Raw genomic sequence first — 17219 nt, 5'->3', positions numbered from 1 at the left:
TAATGGATAATACATGGCAGCGCATTGGTTAATGTTTGCTAGCTGACACGACTGACATTCTTAGGTCCGTATGAAACAAACAAGTCTAGTCTGCTTAGTGGATGAACACCAGGCTCACGCAGCCGTCCCTTATAAAATAACTACATCTGTAAACTAGCAACAAAAGTCCCCCAACACAGCGAAGAATCAATAGTGTCTGTATTGAAAATACAAATTGTAAAATGTTTTTAAGGAGATAAGAGCAAACTGAAAAAACAGGATGGATAGAAACATACGGTACAGGTTTTTTTCCTGAGGCCAGTCCGGGAGAGAGGCATTCTCAGATACATGTGTGATGTATTAAGTATCTTATATCTGTCTTGAGACTCTTTTGGCTGTGAACACTATGCGCTTTATTCTGTATTTACCTACATGCAATATTGAACTGTGCCTCAAGCGCATGATATTACATTCTTTATCTTGGATGTAATACACGTGGTATATTTATACCCAGGATACTGTCATCATATTTTCCGTCCAATGTATGTTTCCTTCCATCCTGTTTTTTCACTTTGCTCTTATCTCCTTAAAACATTTTACAATTTGTATTTTCAAAACAGACATTATTGATTCTTTGCGATGTGTTGGGGGACTAGCCCATATAAAATAAGTTAAAGGGAACCTGTCAGGTCCCCCGTGGCCTCCAATCCTTCAGCACTCACCTATGTGTGATTAAACTCTCTCCCTAACCAGCCCTGCATAATGTAATTCAGTTAAATGCTTTAAAAAAGGATTTATAACCTCCGCTTTCCCTAAAATGGTCTCCACCAAGATGGCGCCCCCCAACATCTGCACAGTAGCAGCTATCAGATCACCAATAGATGCTACTGCAGAGGCACGGCCGATGCCATTTTCAGACATTTTTTTATGAATTTATATCAGCAAATAAAATAAATAAATCCACATTATAAAGTGGGGGCAGGTCAGTGGGGGATCAGTGACCAGTCAGCAGTCTTCATTATGAATATCTAATCAGAGCACCACGTGAAGACCCCCCACAGGCTGCCCTGGAACACGAGCATATCATTAACCCCTTAACTACTGCCAATACGCCTTTTAAACAGCGGCAGTTAACGGCGCTTAAACCACAGCGCTGCATTTTATCGGCACTGTGAAAAAAGTGTTTAGCGCCCCCCAGAGTCCGAATTTCTCCGGGGTCTCGGCTGCTGGGGGTAGCTGAGTTCCTAGAGAACATGATTCAGGTCGGTTTTTACCAATCACAGTGTTGCGATCGCCATTATTAACTGTATAACGGCGACCGCAAAAAAAAAAAAAAAAAAATCAGATTTTCACTCTTCCACATTACACAAGAGATCTGCCAGTGGTTTATCTCACCGAAAATAAAAAGGATTGACAGTCCAAAAGTGGATGTGCCGAATCCTTCTCTTACCCTTACATCTATAGACAGTCAGGAGGCCCAATATCATCAATCACAATGTTAATTGACATCACTTCTACAAGTAGATGGCAGGTCAATTAAACACTTCAAGACCTGAGTATATTAATACCATAAACATATTTCTGGCTATAGATCAATATTCTGAATAGCACAGAAATTTTTTTAAAGTGACGAAAATCATCATGTACCCATACACTCAATACATATGTCATCATACACAGCACTCAATAATGCTGTCCACCAAGGCCCTCCCCCTTCCAATAATTCAACACCTTATGCAGACATGGTAATGCTAAAAATGCAGAGATCCTGCTGGGAATCCTATTAGGCAGTGTGGTATTGCTATCCACTGTCCCCATATCTTATCAAGTACGCTATATCCACCACTCAAGTGCATGCATAGAAATCATGGGGCCCTATAACAGAAGTTCTGATTGCCACCCCCCCCCACCCAATCTCTCCCCGAGCAAAAAAAAAAAAAATTTAAAATGTAGCAGGGTCACAGAAGAGCATACAGTGGGGCAAAAAAGTATTTAGTCAGTCAGCAATAGTGCAAGTTCCACCACTTAAAAAGATGAGAGGCGTCTGTAATTTACATCATAGGTAGACCTCAACTATGGGAGACAAACTGAGAAAAAAAATTCCAGAAAATCACATTGTCTGTTTTTTTTTAACATTTTTTTTGCATATTATGGTGGAAAATAAGTATTTGTTCAGAAACAAACAATCAAGATTTCTGTCTCTCACAGACCTGTAACTTCTTCTTTAAGAGTCTACTCTTTCCTCCACTCATTACCTGTAGTAATGGCACCTGTTTAAACTTGTTATCAGTATAAAAAGACACCTGTGCACACCCTCAAACAGTCTGACTCCAAACTCCACTATGGTGAAGACCAAAGAGCTGTCAAAGGACACCAGAAACAAAATTGTAGCCCTGCACCAGGCTGGGAAGACTGAATCTGCAATAGCCAACCAGCTTGGAGTGAAGAAATCAACAGTGGGAGCAATAATTAGAAAATGGAAGACATACAAGACCACTGATAATCTCCCTCGATCTGGGGCTCCACGCAAAATCCCACCCCGTGGGGTCAGAATGATCACAAGAACGGTGAGCAAAAATCCCAGAACCACGCGGGGGGACCTAGTGAATGAACTGCAGAGAGCTGGGACCAATGTAACAAGGCCTACCATAAGTAACACACTACGCCACCATGGACTCAGATCCTGCAGTGCCAGACGTGTCCCACTACTTAAGCCAGTACATGTCCGGGCCCGTCTGAAGTTTGCTAGAGAGCATTTGGATGATCCAGAGGAGTTTTGGGAGAATGTCCTATGGTCTGATGAAACCAAACTGGAACGGTTTGGTAGAAACACAACTTGTCATGTTTGGAGGAAAAAATAAACTGAGTTGCATCCATCAAACACCATACCTACTGTAAAGCATGGTGGTGGAAACATCATGCTTTGGGGCTGTTTCTCTGCAAAGGGGCCAGGACGACTGATCCGGGTACATGAAAGAATGAATGGGGCCATGTATCGTGAGATTTTGAGTGCAAACCTCCTTCCATCAGCAAGGGCATTGAAGATGAAACGTGGCTGGGTCTTTCAACATGACAATGATCCAAAGCACACCACCAGGGCAACGAAGGAGTGGCTTCGTAAGAAGCATTTCAAGGTCCTGGAGTGGCCTAGCCAGTCTCCAGATCTCAACCCTATAGAAAACCTTTGGAGGGAGTTGAAAGTCCATGTTGCCAAGCGAAAAGCCAAAAACATCACTGCTCTAGAGGAGATCTGCATGGAGGAATGGGCCAACATACCAACAACAGTGTGTGGCAACCTTGTGAAGACTTACAGAAAACGTTTGACCTCTGTCATTGCCAACAAAGGATATATTACAAAGTATTGAGATGAAATTTTGTTTCTGACCAAATACTTATTTTCCACCATAATATGCAAATAAAATGTTAAAAAAAACAGACAATGTGATTTTCTGGATTTCTTTTTCTCAGTTTGTCTCCCATAGTTGAGGTCTACCTATGATGTAAATTACAGACGCCTCTCATCTTTTTAAGTGGTGGAGCTTGCACTATTGCTGACTCCAAAAAGCAAAAAAAGAATATCCAGCTCAACGAGACAGTGAAAAGTAAAAACTTGGTACTTTATTCACTTCATGTAGAAGCAGAGGATAAAAACATCAGCACAATAAGGATAAGAACACTATCTATCTACGCGTTTCAGGTGGCAAAGCACCCTTAATCAGGATATCCTGATTAAGGGTGCTTTGCCACCTGAAACGCGTAGATAGATCGTGTTCTTATCCTTATTGTGCTGATGTTTTTATCCTCTGCTTCTACATGAAGTGAATAAAGTACCAAGTTTTTACTTTTCACTGTCTCGTTGAGCTGGATATTCTTTTTTTGCTTTTTGGATTCCCCACGCCTTGACACAGCGTTTCCGTGCTCCGAGTTGAACTGTCACTATGGTGAGCTGGATTTTCTTTTTCGTTACTATTGCTGACTGACTAAGGCTAAGTTCACATTAGCGTTGCGCCGCTGTTGCGTCGGCGACGCAGCGGCGACGCGCCCCTATGTTTAACATAGGGGACGCGTGCGTCTTTTTGTTTGCGTTTTTCGCCGTGTGCGTCGTTTCCGACGCTGGCGTCGGACGCACGAAAACGCTACAAGTTGCATTTTCTGTGCGTCCGATTTTGGTAAAAAACGACGCACGCGTCGCAAAACGCGCGCGTTTTTGCGCGCGTTTGCGCACGTTTTTCGATGCGTCGCGCGTTGCGTCGCCGACGCAGGGCGGCGCAACGCTAGTGTGAACGTACCCTAAATACTTTTTTGCCCCACTGTATCTCACAAATTAGCAGCCTTTACAAAGTAAGTTTCCTCCTATTGATGCCCTAGAATCTCCTTTCATTGCATAGGACACCAACAAAAGTATCCCATAAACACAATATGATACCCCCCACAGTGAATTTCTCCACACGCACAGTTTGATGACCCTACTGTACCCCACATCAACGCCCTCAGCATGGTGATCCTAACAGTATGAACCCCCAACTGTGGCAGCATAATGTCACCCACTTGGCCTCCAAACAGTATGACAGATCCCACACAAATCTGCACACTGTATTATTGCTTGCATACAGCACAACACGTTCCCCGTAGTCCTCCATACAACACAAGGTGCTCCATGAAGTCCTCTGGAGGACTACATAGGGTTTGTAGTCCTGTATAAACACTACAACACACTACGTCCATAAAGCACAATGCACTCCAAGAAGTCCTCCATACAACAAAACGTGCTCCCCGTAGTCATCCATAAAGCACTACACACACCCATGGAGTCCTCCATAAAGCACTACACACTCCCATGAAGTCCTCTATACAGCACTACACGCTCCCATGAAGTCCTCCATACAGCACTACACGTTCCCATGGAGTCCTCCATTCAGCACTACACGCCCCCATGGAGTCCTCCATAAAGCACTACACGCTCCTATGGAGTCCTGCATAAAGCACTACACGCTCCCATGGAGTCCTCCATAAAGCATTACACACTACCATGAAGTCCTCCATACAGCACTACACGCTCCCATGGAGTCCTCCATAAAGCACTACATGCTCCCATGAAGTCCTCCATACAGCACTACACGCCCCCATGGAGTCATCCATACAGCACTACACGCTCCCATGGAGTCCTCCATACAGCACTACACACTCCCATGGAGTCCTGCATACAGCACTACACACTCCCATGGAGTCCTCCATAAAGCACTACACGCTCCCATGAAGTCCTCCATACAGCACTACACGCTCCCATGAAGTCCTCCATACAGCACTACACGCTCCCATGAAGTCCTCCATACAGCACTACACGCTCCCATGAAGTCCTCCATACAGCACTACACACTCCCATGGAGTCCTCCATACAGCACTACACGCTCCCATGAAGTCCTCCATACAGCCTTACATACTCCCATGGAGTCCTCCATACAGCACTACACACTCCCATGGAGTCCTCCATACAGCACTACACACTCCCATGGAGTCCTCCATGAAGCACTAAACGCTCCAATGGAGTCCTCCATACAGCACTGCACGCCCCCATCGAGTCATCCATACAGCATTACACGCTCCCATGGAGTCATCCATACAGCACTACACGCTCCCATGGAGTCATCCATACAGCACTACACGCATTACACACTCCCATGAAGTCCTCCATACAGCACTACACACTCCCATGAAGTCCTCCATACAGCACTACACGCTGCCATGAAGTCATCCATAAAGCACTACACACTACCATGAAGTCCTCCATACAGCACTACACGCTCCCATGGAGTCCTCCATACAGCACTACATGCTCCCATGGAGTCCTCCATACAGCACTACACGCTCCCATGAAGTCCTCCATACAGCACTACACGCTCCCATGTAGTCCTCCATACAGCACTACACACTCCCATGGAGTCCTCCATACAGCACTACACGCTCCCATGAAGTCCTCCATACAGCACTACACACTCCCATGGAGTCATCCATAAAGCACTACACGCTCCCATGGAGTCCTCCATACAACACTACACGCTTCCATGAAGTTCTCCATACAGCACTACACGCTCCCAAGAAGTCTTCCATACAGCACTACACGCTCCCTGTTATGAACAGGTGATTCAGAACCACAATGGACCTAGTGGTTAAGAGCACACAAAGTGACCTGAAAGTTACTAACATAGGACGAGCTCTGAGACGTGGGAACTGTGCTGACCGCAATCCCTAATCCTATCATACCACACTAGAGGTAGCCGTGGATTGCGCCTAACGCTCCCTATGCAACTCGGCACAGCCTGAGAAACTAGCTAGCCCTGAAGATAGAAAAATAAGCCTACCTTGCCTCAGAGAAATTTCCCAAAGGAAAAGGCAGCCCCCCACATATAATGACTGTGAGTTAAGATGAAAATACAAACACAGAGATGAAATAGATTTAGCAAAGTGAGGCCCGACTTACTGAATAGACCGAGGATAGGAAAGATAGCTTTGCGGTCAGCACAAAAACCTACAAACAACCACGCAGAGAGGGCAAAAAGACCCTCCACACCGACTAACGGTACGGAGGTGCTCCCTCTGTGTCTCAGAGCTTCCAGCAAGCAAGAAAAACAAATAGAGCAAGCTGGACAGAAAATATAGCAAACAAAAGTAACACAAGCAAAACTTAGCTTATGCAGGGCAGACAGGCCACAAGAACGATCCAGGAGAAAGCAAGACCAATACTGGAACATTGACTGGAGGCCAGGAACAAAGAACTAGGTGGAGTTAAATAGAGCAGCACCTAACGACTTAACCTCGTCACCTGAGGAAGGAAACTCAGAAGCCGCAGCCCCACTCACATCCACCAGAGGAAGCTCATAGACAGAACCAGCCGAAGTACCACTCATGACCACAGGAGGGAGCTTGACCACAGAATTCACAACAGATCCCATCGAGTCATCCATAAAGCACTACACGCTCCCATGAAGTCCTCCATACAGCACTACACGCTCCCATGAAGTCCTCCATACAGCACTACACGCTCCCATGGAGTCCTCCATACAGCACTACACGCTCCCATGAAGTCCTCCATACAGCACTACACGCTCCCATGGAGTCCTCCATACAGCACAACGCGCTCCATGAAGTCCTCCATACATCACAACATGCTCCCCGGAGTCCTCCATAAAGCACTACACGCTCCCATGGAGTCCTCCATACAGCACTACACGCTCCCATGAAGTCCTCCATACAGCACTACACGCTCCATGAAGTCCTCCATACAAGACAACGTGCTCCCCGGAGTCATCCATAAAGCACTACACGCTTCCATGGAGTCCTCCATACAGCACTACCCACTCCCATGAAGTCCTCCATACATCACAACGTGCTCCCCGGAGTCCTCCATAAAGCACTACACGCTTCCATGTAGTCCTCCATACAGCACTACACACTCCCATGAAGTCCTCCATACAGCACTACACGCTTCCATGGAGTCCTCCATACAGCACTACACGCTCCCATGAAGTCCTCCATACAAGACAACGTGCTCCCCGGAGTCCTCCATAAAGCACTACACGCTTCCATGTAGTCCTCCATACAGCACTACACACTCCCATGAAGTCCTCCATACAGCACTACACACTCCCATGAAGTCTTCCATACAGCACTACACGCTTCCATGGAGTACTCCATACAGCACTACACACTCCCATGAAGTCCTCCATACAGCACTACACACTCCCATGAAGTCCTCCATACATCACAACATGCTCCCCGGAGTCCTCCATAAAGCACTACACGCTCCCATGAAGTCCTCCATACAGCACTACACACTTCCATGAAGTCCTCCATACAGCACTACACGCTCCATGGAGTCCTCCATAAAGCACTACACGCTCCCATCGAGTCCACCATAAAGCACTACACGCTCCCATGGAGTCCTCCATAAAGCACTACACGCTCCCATGGAGTCCTCCATAAAGCACTACACGCTCCCATGGAGTCCTCCATACAGCACTACACGCTCCCATGGAGTCCTCCATAAAGCACTACACACTCCCATGGAGTCCTTCATACATCACAACATGCTCCCATGGAGTCCTCCATACAGCACTACACGCTCCAAGGAGTCCTCCATAAAGCACTACACGCTCCCATGGAGTCCTCCATAAAGCACTACACGCTCCCATGGAGTCCTCCATAAAGCACTACACGCTCCATGGAGTCCTCCATAAAGCACTACACGCTCCCTTGGAGTCCTCCATAAAGCACTACACGCTCCCATGGAGTCCTCCATACAGCAGCACTACACGCTCCCATGGAGTCCTCCATACATCACAACATGCTCCCATGGAGTCCTCTATACAGCACTACACGCCCCCATGGAGTCATCCATAAAGCATTACACACTCCCATGAAGTCCTCCATACAGCACTACACACTCCCATGGAGTCCTCCATACAGCACTACACGCTCCCATGGAGTCCTCCATACAGCACTACACGCTCCCATGGAGTCCTCCATAAAGCACTACGCGCTCCTATGAAGTCCTCCATACAAAATGTGCTCTCCAATACAGTATTATGGCCACCACAATGCACTCTGATTTAAAAACAAAAAATACCTCAAAAAGGTACGCAATTCAAAACTAGGTGAGAATATATGAAAGGTGAATTTGACACCATGTCTTGCCCAGAAGATCTAATCAGACTGAAAAATGTGGAAGGTGGAAGGTGGGGCATTAAACCAAACTGCATCAGGGCCATCAATATACTCTATTGTATTGTCCACAATCTAGCTACTGTCTTTGGAGGGATTGGAGCTGCTGAGACTACATTATTTTTCTATAGAGTAGGTTAGTTAACCTCTTAGGGGTACTTCACACTGAGCGAGGTCGCTAGCGAGATCGCTGCTGAGTCACAAGTTTTGTGACGCAACAGCGACCTCAGTAGCGATCTCGCTATGTTTGACACGTAGCAGCGACCAGGCCCCTGCTGTGAGATCGCTGGTCGTGTCGGAATGGCCTGGACCTTTTTTTGATCGTTGAGGTCCCGCTGGGTAGCACACATCGCTGTGTTTGACACCTTACCAACGACCTCGTTGACGACTCAGACACTGACACATAGGCGTGCATTTGCGTTGCCTTTTCCGCGCCCATTCAGTTCCGATTGGTGGTCGCTTCTGCGTTCTGATTGGCGGTCAACAGAAGGCGACATAGTAGCGCTTCCATCCTTTGTTCCTGACCGCGTGGTGGTTTGCAGATCGTTGTAGAGTTCTCCGGCCTGCGACTCCTCTTCGATTTATCTATTCTTCAACGGTTCTTCTGACACCTTTTGTGCACGGTGGGTATCATTTGGGGTCTCAAATGCGTTCCCACCGAAGGGCTATTGTGTCGCCTCATAAGGCAAGGCCGCCAATCAGAACGCAGTAGCGACCACCAATCGGAACTGAATGGGCGCGGAAAAGGCAACGCAAATGCACGCCTGTGTGACTACAACGTCCCTCATCGAGGTCTGAATCGTCATAATAGCTGCCATGTGACAGGGTCACAACGACCAACGACATCGTTGTACAGGTCGCTGCATCGCTGCTGCGTCGTTGGGAAGATCTCACTGTTTGACATCTCACCAGCGACCACATAGCGACGCACCAACGATCCCTGACAGGTCGTATCTTTGTCGGGATCGCTTTAGCGTCGCTAAGTGAGACGGGGCCTTTAGTGACTGAGCCAATTTTGACCTTGATAACCAAGCCAATATTTACAATTCAGACCACAGTCACCGTATGAGGTAATAACTCTGGAACGCTTCAACGGATCCCGCTGATTTGGAGATTGTTTTTTTTGTGACATATTGTACTTCATGATAGTGTTAACATTTTTCGATGTGACTTGAGTCTATGAAAAAAAATGGAAATTTGGCAAAAGCTTTGCAAATTTAGCAATTTTCAGACTTTTAATTTTTGTGCCCTAAAATCAGAGCTATGTCACACAAAAATAAATAAATAACATTTCCCACATGTCTACTTTACAACAGCACAATTTTTGAAAACATTTTTTTTAGGATGTTATAAGGGTTAAAAGTTGACCAGCGATTTCTCATTTTTAAAACAAAATTTACAAAACCACGTTGCGGATTCCATTGCGGATTTTTCCGCGCACAGGGCGTTTTACCTGCGGATTTCACCTGCGGATTCCTTTAAAGGGACAGGTGTAAAACGCAGCGGAATCCGCACAAAGAATTGACATTCTGCGGAAAATAAACCGCTGTATTTTCCGCAGCATTTCCATAGGTTTAAATGGTACTGTAAAACACATGGAAAACTGCTGTGGATCCGCAGCCAAATCCGCAACGTGTGCACATACCCTTATCCTTCCTGCGGAGGTACCATTATCATAAATTAGAATGCGCCACAAAAAAAAAAAAATAACAAAATCACTGGGGTGCATTGAAGCGTTCCAGAGTTATTAACACATGAAGTTACACTGGTGAGAATTGAAAAATTTGGCCTGGTCACCACAGCACCATGGAATTAATGGTGCTATATAAATAAATAATAATGAGTTAACTTTGAGAAATAAGCAACATGTCATTTCTTGAGGCTTGAAAAATAAAGTTCCATGTTTCACCACTGAATCATCTTTTGCCAATCTTTTTTAAAAGCCTATCTGCGGGAGGGGGCTGGGAGCAGAGTGGCTAAAAAAATGGCGAAAATTATGACGGTAGCGTACGTCAGGCAATGACAAAGTACTCGATTGCAGAAATTTCTGCAATGTTTCTGTAGCTCTAAAAATTTGCTGGCAGCAAAAAAAAAAAAAAAAAGCAGCACAAAATATGGGCGGTTTTTGGTTTTTCCTGTGCATTCAATGGGTGAAAAACGCAGGCAAAAACGAGCAGAGAATTGACATGCTGCAGGTTTAAATGCACAGCAAATCCTGAAAGGAGAAATACTGATTATGTGCACAGCACTTCAGGATTCTCAGTGACTTCGCTGGCATAAGGATTCCCTAGTCCTTATACAGGCCGCTGTGCCATGATGGCCTACCCAGCTATGCTGACACTACTGTGAGTGGGGCTGGCTGCAGTTACCTGCATGCTCAGGTGGGAATGGTGCCACTCACTTTCAGACTGACCCCCACCAATCAGAAATGGATGCCATTATCTAGTTACGGTATATGCCAGCTCCAGGGTACGATTACAGTATTAGGGAATGCTCATACTAGGTGCAGAAGTGCCAGCGGAGCCCGGCTTTATACTTACTGGAGGGTATACATAAGCGTGGCAGCAAGAGGCCACAGCGCCCCGCCACCCACAAAACCCCACACACTATGTGTTAGACAATGAAAAATTACGTAGCAAACTTTCATGACCAGGAGGGCAGAGAACATGGGGACAGAACCAACCCAGCTGGTTTGACAGGTTCTTATAAACATTCCACTGAAACTCACCCTGCAGGCACTGAATGGGCACAGCAGGCCTACACTGGGGCGTACAGAATATACAGGGAAGAACCACAGATTATTTCCAGGGGTCCCAGCACTATAGCTTTGGCAGGAAGCATGCCAGGGTCTGTTTACCTCTACTGTTTGCATTGGGAGTCATCTGAAGTGAAGCAGTGTACATAAGAGGGCATGACCCTATTCCACACCTGAGGGAGGGGGGAGGTCACCAACACATCCCTCCAAGGTGACAATCCAAATAAACTGTGTCCTCAGAACATACCATTTCTGGAGTAGACACACATGCCTATCCCTGGGGAACTAACTGCCAGTCACAAAATAAACCCAAAATCTGCAACAGAACACAAGCAGCAGGTCTACTGCAGGCATGGATGGAGAGGATGCTGCTCAGCCTGGCTGATAACAGAGAACACAAGCAGCAGGTCTACTGCAGGCATGGATGGAGAGGATGCTGCTCAGCCCGGCTGATAACAGAGAATACAAGCAGCAGGTCTACTGCAGGCATGGATGGAGAGGATGCTGCTCAGCCCGGCTGATAACAGAGAACACAAGCAGCAGGTCTACTGCAGGCATGGATGGAGAGGATGCTGCTCAGCCTGGCTGATAACAGAGAACACAAGCAGCAGGTCTACTGCAGGCATGGATGGAGAGGATGCTGCTCAGCCTGGCTGATAACAGAGAACACAAGCAGCAGGTCTACTGCAGGCATGGATGGAGAGGATGCTGCTCAGCCTGGCTGATAACAGAGAACACAAGCAGCAGGTCTACTGCAGGCACGGATGGAGAGGATGCTGCTCAGCCTGGCTGATAACAGAGAACACAAGCAGCAGGTCTACTGCAGGCATGGATGGAGAGGATGCTGCTCAGCCTGGCTGATAACAGAGAACACAAGCAGCAGGTCTACTGCAGGCATGGATGGAGAGGATGCTGCTCAGCCCGGCTGATAACAGAGAACACAAGCAGCAGGTCTACTGCAGGCACGGATGGAGAGGATGCTGCTCAGCCTGGCTGATAACAGAGAACACAAGCAGCAGGTCTACTGCAGGCATGGATGGAGAGGATGCTGCTCAGCCTGGCTGATAACAGAGAACACAAGCAGCAGGTCTACTGCAGGCATGGATGGAGAGGATGCTGCTCAGCCCGGCTGATAACAGAGAACACAAGCAGCAGGTCTACTGCAGGCACGGATGGAGAGGATGCTGCTCAGCCTGGCTGATAACAGAGAACACAAGCAGCAGGTCTACTGCAGGCACGGATGGAGAGGATGCTGCTCAGCCTGGCTGATAACAGAGAACACAAGCAGCAGGTCTACTGCAGGCATGGATGGAGAGGATGCTGCTCAGCCTGGCTGATAACAGAGAACACAAGCAGCAGGTCTACTGCAGGCATGGATGGAGAGGATGCTGCTCAGCCCGGCTGATAACAGAACACTAGATGGTAGCCATCTCCACAAGCTCAGATAGTTGGACACCTCCCAGTTCCCCCAGGCTGAACTTTAATATACAGCTATAGGAGGTCAGTGCCCTGTGAAGCTCACAGCTGGCACTTGTAGTGTGGCGGCAGCAGTCCACACCTGGCCGGCTCACATACAGGACCTGGCGTATTTCTTTAGGGAGACCCGTCGGATACAACTGTATAGGGGGTGTCCGTACCTGGCGCAATCCTATAGGGGAACCTGTCAGTATAGGGGGTGTCTGTACCTGCCACAATCTTATAGGGGGACCTTTCGGTATAAGGGGTGTCCGTACCTCGTGCAGTCCTTTTGGGTCCGTCCAGTATTGAGGGTGTCCATACCTGTGGGGTCGGGCCAGTGATGGGGCCGTCTGTACCTGTGGGGTCGGGCCAGTGTTGGGGGTGTCAGTCCCTGTGGGGTCGGGCCAGTGTTGAGGGTGTCAGTCCCTGTGGGGTCGGGCCAGTGTTGGGGGTGTTAGTCCCTGTGGGGTCGGGCCAGTGTTGGGGGTGTCAGTACCTGTGGGGTCGGGCCGGTGTTGGGGGTGTCCGTACCTGTGGGGTCGGGCCAGTGTTGTGGGGTCCGGCCGGTGTTGGGGTGTCCGTACCTGTGGGGTCGGGCCAGTGTTGGGGGTGTTAGTCCCTGTGTGGTCGGGCCAGTGTTGGGGGTGTCAGTCCCTGTGGGGTCGGGCCAGTGTTGTGGGGTCGGGCCAGTGTTGGGGGTGTCAGTCCCTGTGGGGTCGGGCCAGTACTGGGGGTGTCAGTCCCTGTTGGGTCGGGCCAGTGTTGGGGGTGTCAGTCCCTGTGGGGTCCGGCCAGTGTTGTGGGGTCGGGCCAGTGTTGGGGGTGTCTGTACCTGTGGGGTCGGGCCAGTGTTGTGGGGTCGGGCCAGTGTTGGGGGTGTTAGTCCCTGTGTGGTCGGGCCAGTGTTGGGGGTGTCAGTCCCTGTGGGGTCGGGCCAGTGTTGTGGGGCCGGGCCAGTGTTGGGGGTGTCAGTCCCTGTTGGGTTGGGCCAGTGTTGTGGGGTCGGGCCAGTACTGGGGGTGTCCGTACCTGTGGGGTCGGGCCAGTACTGGGGGTGTCCGTACCTGTGGGGTCGGGCCAGTGTTGTGGGGTCGGGCCACTACTGGGGGTGTCCGTACCTGTGGGGTCGGGCCAGTACTGGGGGTGTCCGTACCTGTGGGGTCGGGCCAGTGTTGGGGGTGTCTGTACCTGTGGGGTCGGGCCAGTGTTGGGGGTGTTAGTCCCTGTGTGGTCGGGCCAGTGTTGGGGGTGTCAGTCCCTGTGGGGTCGGGCCAGTGTTGGGGGTGTCCGTACCTGTGGGGTCGGGCCAGTGTTGGGGGTGTCCGTACCTGTGGGGTCGGGCCAGAACTGGGGGTGTCCGTACCTGTGGGGTCGGGCCAGTACTGGGGGTGTCCGTACCTGTGGGGTCGGGCCAGTGTTGGGGGTGTCCGTACCTGTGGGGTCGGGCCAGTACTGGGGGTGTCCGTACCTGTGGGGTCGGGCCAGTACTGGGGGTGTCCGTACCTGTGGGGTCGGGCCAGTACTGGGGGTGTCCGTACCTGTGGGGTCGGGCCAGTACTGGGGGTGTCCGTACCTGTGGGGTCGGGCCAGTACTGGGGGTGTCCGTACCTGTGGGGTCGGGCCAGTGTTGTGGGGTCGGGCCAGTACTGGGGGTGTCCGTACCTGTGGGGTCGGGCCAGTGTTGTGGGGTCGGGCCAGTACTGGGGGTGTCCGTACCTGTGGGGTCGGGCCAGTGTTGTGGGGTCGGGCCAGTACTGGGGGTGTCCGTACCTGTGGGGTCGGGCCAGTGTTGTGGGGTCGGGCCAGTACTGGGGGTGTCCGTACCTGTGGGGTCGGGCCAGTACTGGGGGTGTCCGTACCTGTGGGGTCGGGCCAGTGTTGTGGGGTCGGGCCACTACTGGGGGTGTCCGTACCTGTGGGGTCGGGCCAGTACTGGGGGTGTCCGTACCTGTGGGGTCGGGCCAGTGTTGGGGGTGTCCGTACCTGTGGGGTCGGGCCAGTGTTGGGGGTGTTAGTCCCTGTGTGGTCGGGCCAGTGTTGGGGGTGTCAGTCCCTGTGGGGTCGGGCCAGTGTTGGGGGTGTCCGTACCTGTGGGGTCGGGCCAGTGTTGGGGGTGTCCGTACCTGTGGGGTCGGGCCAGTACTGGGGGTGTCCGTACCTGTGGGGTCGGGCCAGTACTGGGGGTGTCCGTACCTGTGGGGTCGGGCCAGTGTTGGGGGTGTCCGTACCTGTGGGGTCGGGCCAGTACTGGGGGTGTCCGTACCTGTGGGGTCGGGCCAGTACTGGGGGTGTCCGTACCTGTGGGGTCGGGCCAGTACTGGGGGTGTCCGTACCTGTGGGGTCGGGCCAGTACTGGGGGTGTCCGTACCTGTGGGGTCGGGCCAGTGTTGTGGGGTCGGGCCAGTACTGGGGGTGTCCGTACCTGTGGGGTCGGGCCAGTGTTGTGGGGTCGGGCCAGTACTGGGGGTGTCCGTACCTGTGGGGTCGGGCCAGTGTTGTGGGGTCGGGCCAGTACTGGGGGTGTCCGTACCTGTGGGGTCGGGCCAGTGTTGTGGGGTCGGGCCAGTACTGGGGGTGTCCGTACCTGTGGGGTCGGGCCAGTACTGGGGGTGTCCGTACCTGTGGGGTCGGGCCAGTGTTGTGGGGTCGGGCCACTACTGGGGGTGTCCGTACCTGTGGGGTCGGGCCAGTACTGGGGGTGTCCGTACCTGTGGGGTCGGGCCAGTGTTGGGGGTGTCTGTACCTGTGGGGTCGGGCCAGTGTTGGGGGTGTTAGTCCCTGTGTGGTCGGGCCAGTGTTGGGGGTGTCAGTCCCTGTGGGGTCGGGCCAGTGTTGGGGGTGTCCGTACCTGTGGGGTCGGGCCAGTGTTGGGGGTGTCCGTACCTGTGGGGTCGGGCCAGTACTGGGGGTGTCCGTACCTGTGGGGTCGGGCCAGTACTGGGGGTGTCCGTACCTGTGGGGTCGGGCCAGTGTTGGGGGTGTCCGTACCTGTGGGGTCGGGCCAGTACTGGGGGTGTCCGTACCTGTGGGGTCGGGCCAGTACTGGGGGTGTCCGTACCTGTGGGGTCGGGCCAGTACTGGGGGTGTCCGTACCTGTGGGGTCGGGCCAGTACTGGGGGTGTCCGTACCTGTGGGGTCGGGCCAGTGTTGTGGGGTCGGGCCAGTACTGGGGGTGTCCGTACCTGTGGGGTCGGGCCAGTGTTGTGGGGTCGGGCCAGTACTGGGGGTGTCCGTACCTGTGGGGTCGGGCCAGTGTTGTGGGGTCGGGCCAGTACTGGGGGTGTCCGTACCTGTGGGGTCGGGCCAGTACTGGGGGTGTCCGTACCTGTGGGGTCGGGCCAGTGTTGTGGGGTCGGGCCAGTACTGGGGGTGTCCGTACCTGTGGGGTCGGGCCAGTGTTGTGGGGTCGGGCCAGTACTGGGGGTGTCCGTACCTGTGGGGTCGGGCCAGTGTTGTGGAGTCGGGCCAGTACTGGGGGTGTCCGTACCTGTGGGGTCGGGCCAGTGTTGTGGGGTCGGGCCAGTACTGGGGGTGTCCGTACCTGTGGGGTCGGGCCAGTGTTGTGGGGTCGGGCCAGTACTGGGGGTGTCCGTACCTGGCAGGCTCCGCCGCTGCTCTCTCTACAGGTGTCTTGCAGGTTGTGAGCACTTCCTGGTATCGGCTGAGACTCTACCAGGTTAACCCTGTCCTTGTCGCCCAGGACTCGCACCGTCCCCTTTTAACCCTTCCCTTGCTTCCAGCACTGCACGCTACACAAGAGCAATGAATGGCTTTAGGCTTTATTCCACTGTGCTGCCGGAGCTGCAGGGGAGGAATATGGCACCACTGCTTATCTGACACTTCGGCCGGGGAATATTCCCGTCGCCGCCAGGACGAGTGACACCAATGCGGGGGCATGCTTCTGTTCTACTCTAGCTCGCTATTTACTGGGAAACTTTCTTTTTCCAACAACCAAGATGGCGATGACACTATCTCAAACACCGCCTTATTAGAAAGGTAACCATCTGTCTGGTGACGTAAGGTGCGTAGGACGTAGTGACGTAAGAGCTCAGCTGAGACCTCAGGAGAAGGACAGGAGAGGATGGAGGAGCCCGAGGAGGAGGATGGCTGTGGTGGGAGTCCGGAGCGGACGGCCGGGGGGTCCGCAGCGGAGCCCGGGGAAGGTGAGCGCTGACTGGCCGGGGAAGTATCCGCTCCAGACTGCGGGGGACACGGGGAGCCATGGCAGCTGGGAGCCCAGATCCCGGGACTGGGAAGTGGTCCAGGGGCAAGTGCGACCCCCTGTCATGTGTGTGCCCGGTATCCGTCA

General features: G+C 51.6%; 2 protein-coding genes across 13 annotated transcripts in view; one reads left to right on the top strand and one right to left on the bottom strand.

The window, feature by feature from the left end:
- The window catches only part of TJP3 (tight junction protein 3), a 77353-nt gene extending 60679 nt beyond the window's left edge, over positions 1 to 16674 (bottom strand). Inside the window, exon 1 of one of the 3 annotated variants that reach the window (XM_069767806.1) lies at positions 16506 to 16674. The gene's annotated coding sequence lies outside the window, so the exon portion shown is untranslated. Of the gene's footprint in view, positions 1 to 16451 lie in introns of all 3 variants that reach the window. The other 2 variants (XM_069767808.1, XM_069767807.1) reach the window with 2 other exon arrangements.
- A 268-nt stretch (positions 16675 to 16942) lies between these two features.
- PIP5K1C (phosphatidylinositol-4-phosphate 5-kinase type 1 gamma) overlaps positions 16943 to 17219 on the top strand; it is a 264928-nt gene continuing 264651 nt past the window's right edge. For 6 of the 10 annotated variants that reach the window (XM_069767800.1, XM_069767795.1, XM_069767799.1 and 3 more), the window contains exon 1: positions 16943 to 17073. In XM_069767800.1, coding sequence (XP_069623901.1) covers positions 16992 to 17073 — 82 coding nt within the window. In that variant the 5' untranslated portion in view covers positions 16943 to 16991. The remainder of the gene's footprint in view (positions 17074 to 17219) is intronic. The other 4 variants (XM_069767803.1, XM_069767798.1, XM_069767796.1 and 1 more) reach the window with 3 other exon arrangements.

This window comes from Ranitomeya imitator, chromosome 1, assembly GCF_032444005.1.
Source record: "Ranitomeya imitator isolate aRanImi1 chromosome 1, aRanImi1.pri, whole genome shotgun sequence".
Taxonomy (NCBI): Eukaryota; Metazoa; Chordata; class Amphibia; order Anura; family Dendrobatidae; genus Ranitomeya; species Ranitomeya imitator.
Note: the sequence above shows the minus strand (reverse complement) of the source record. Positions and strands in the feature narration are given on the sequence as shown.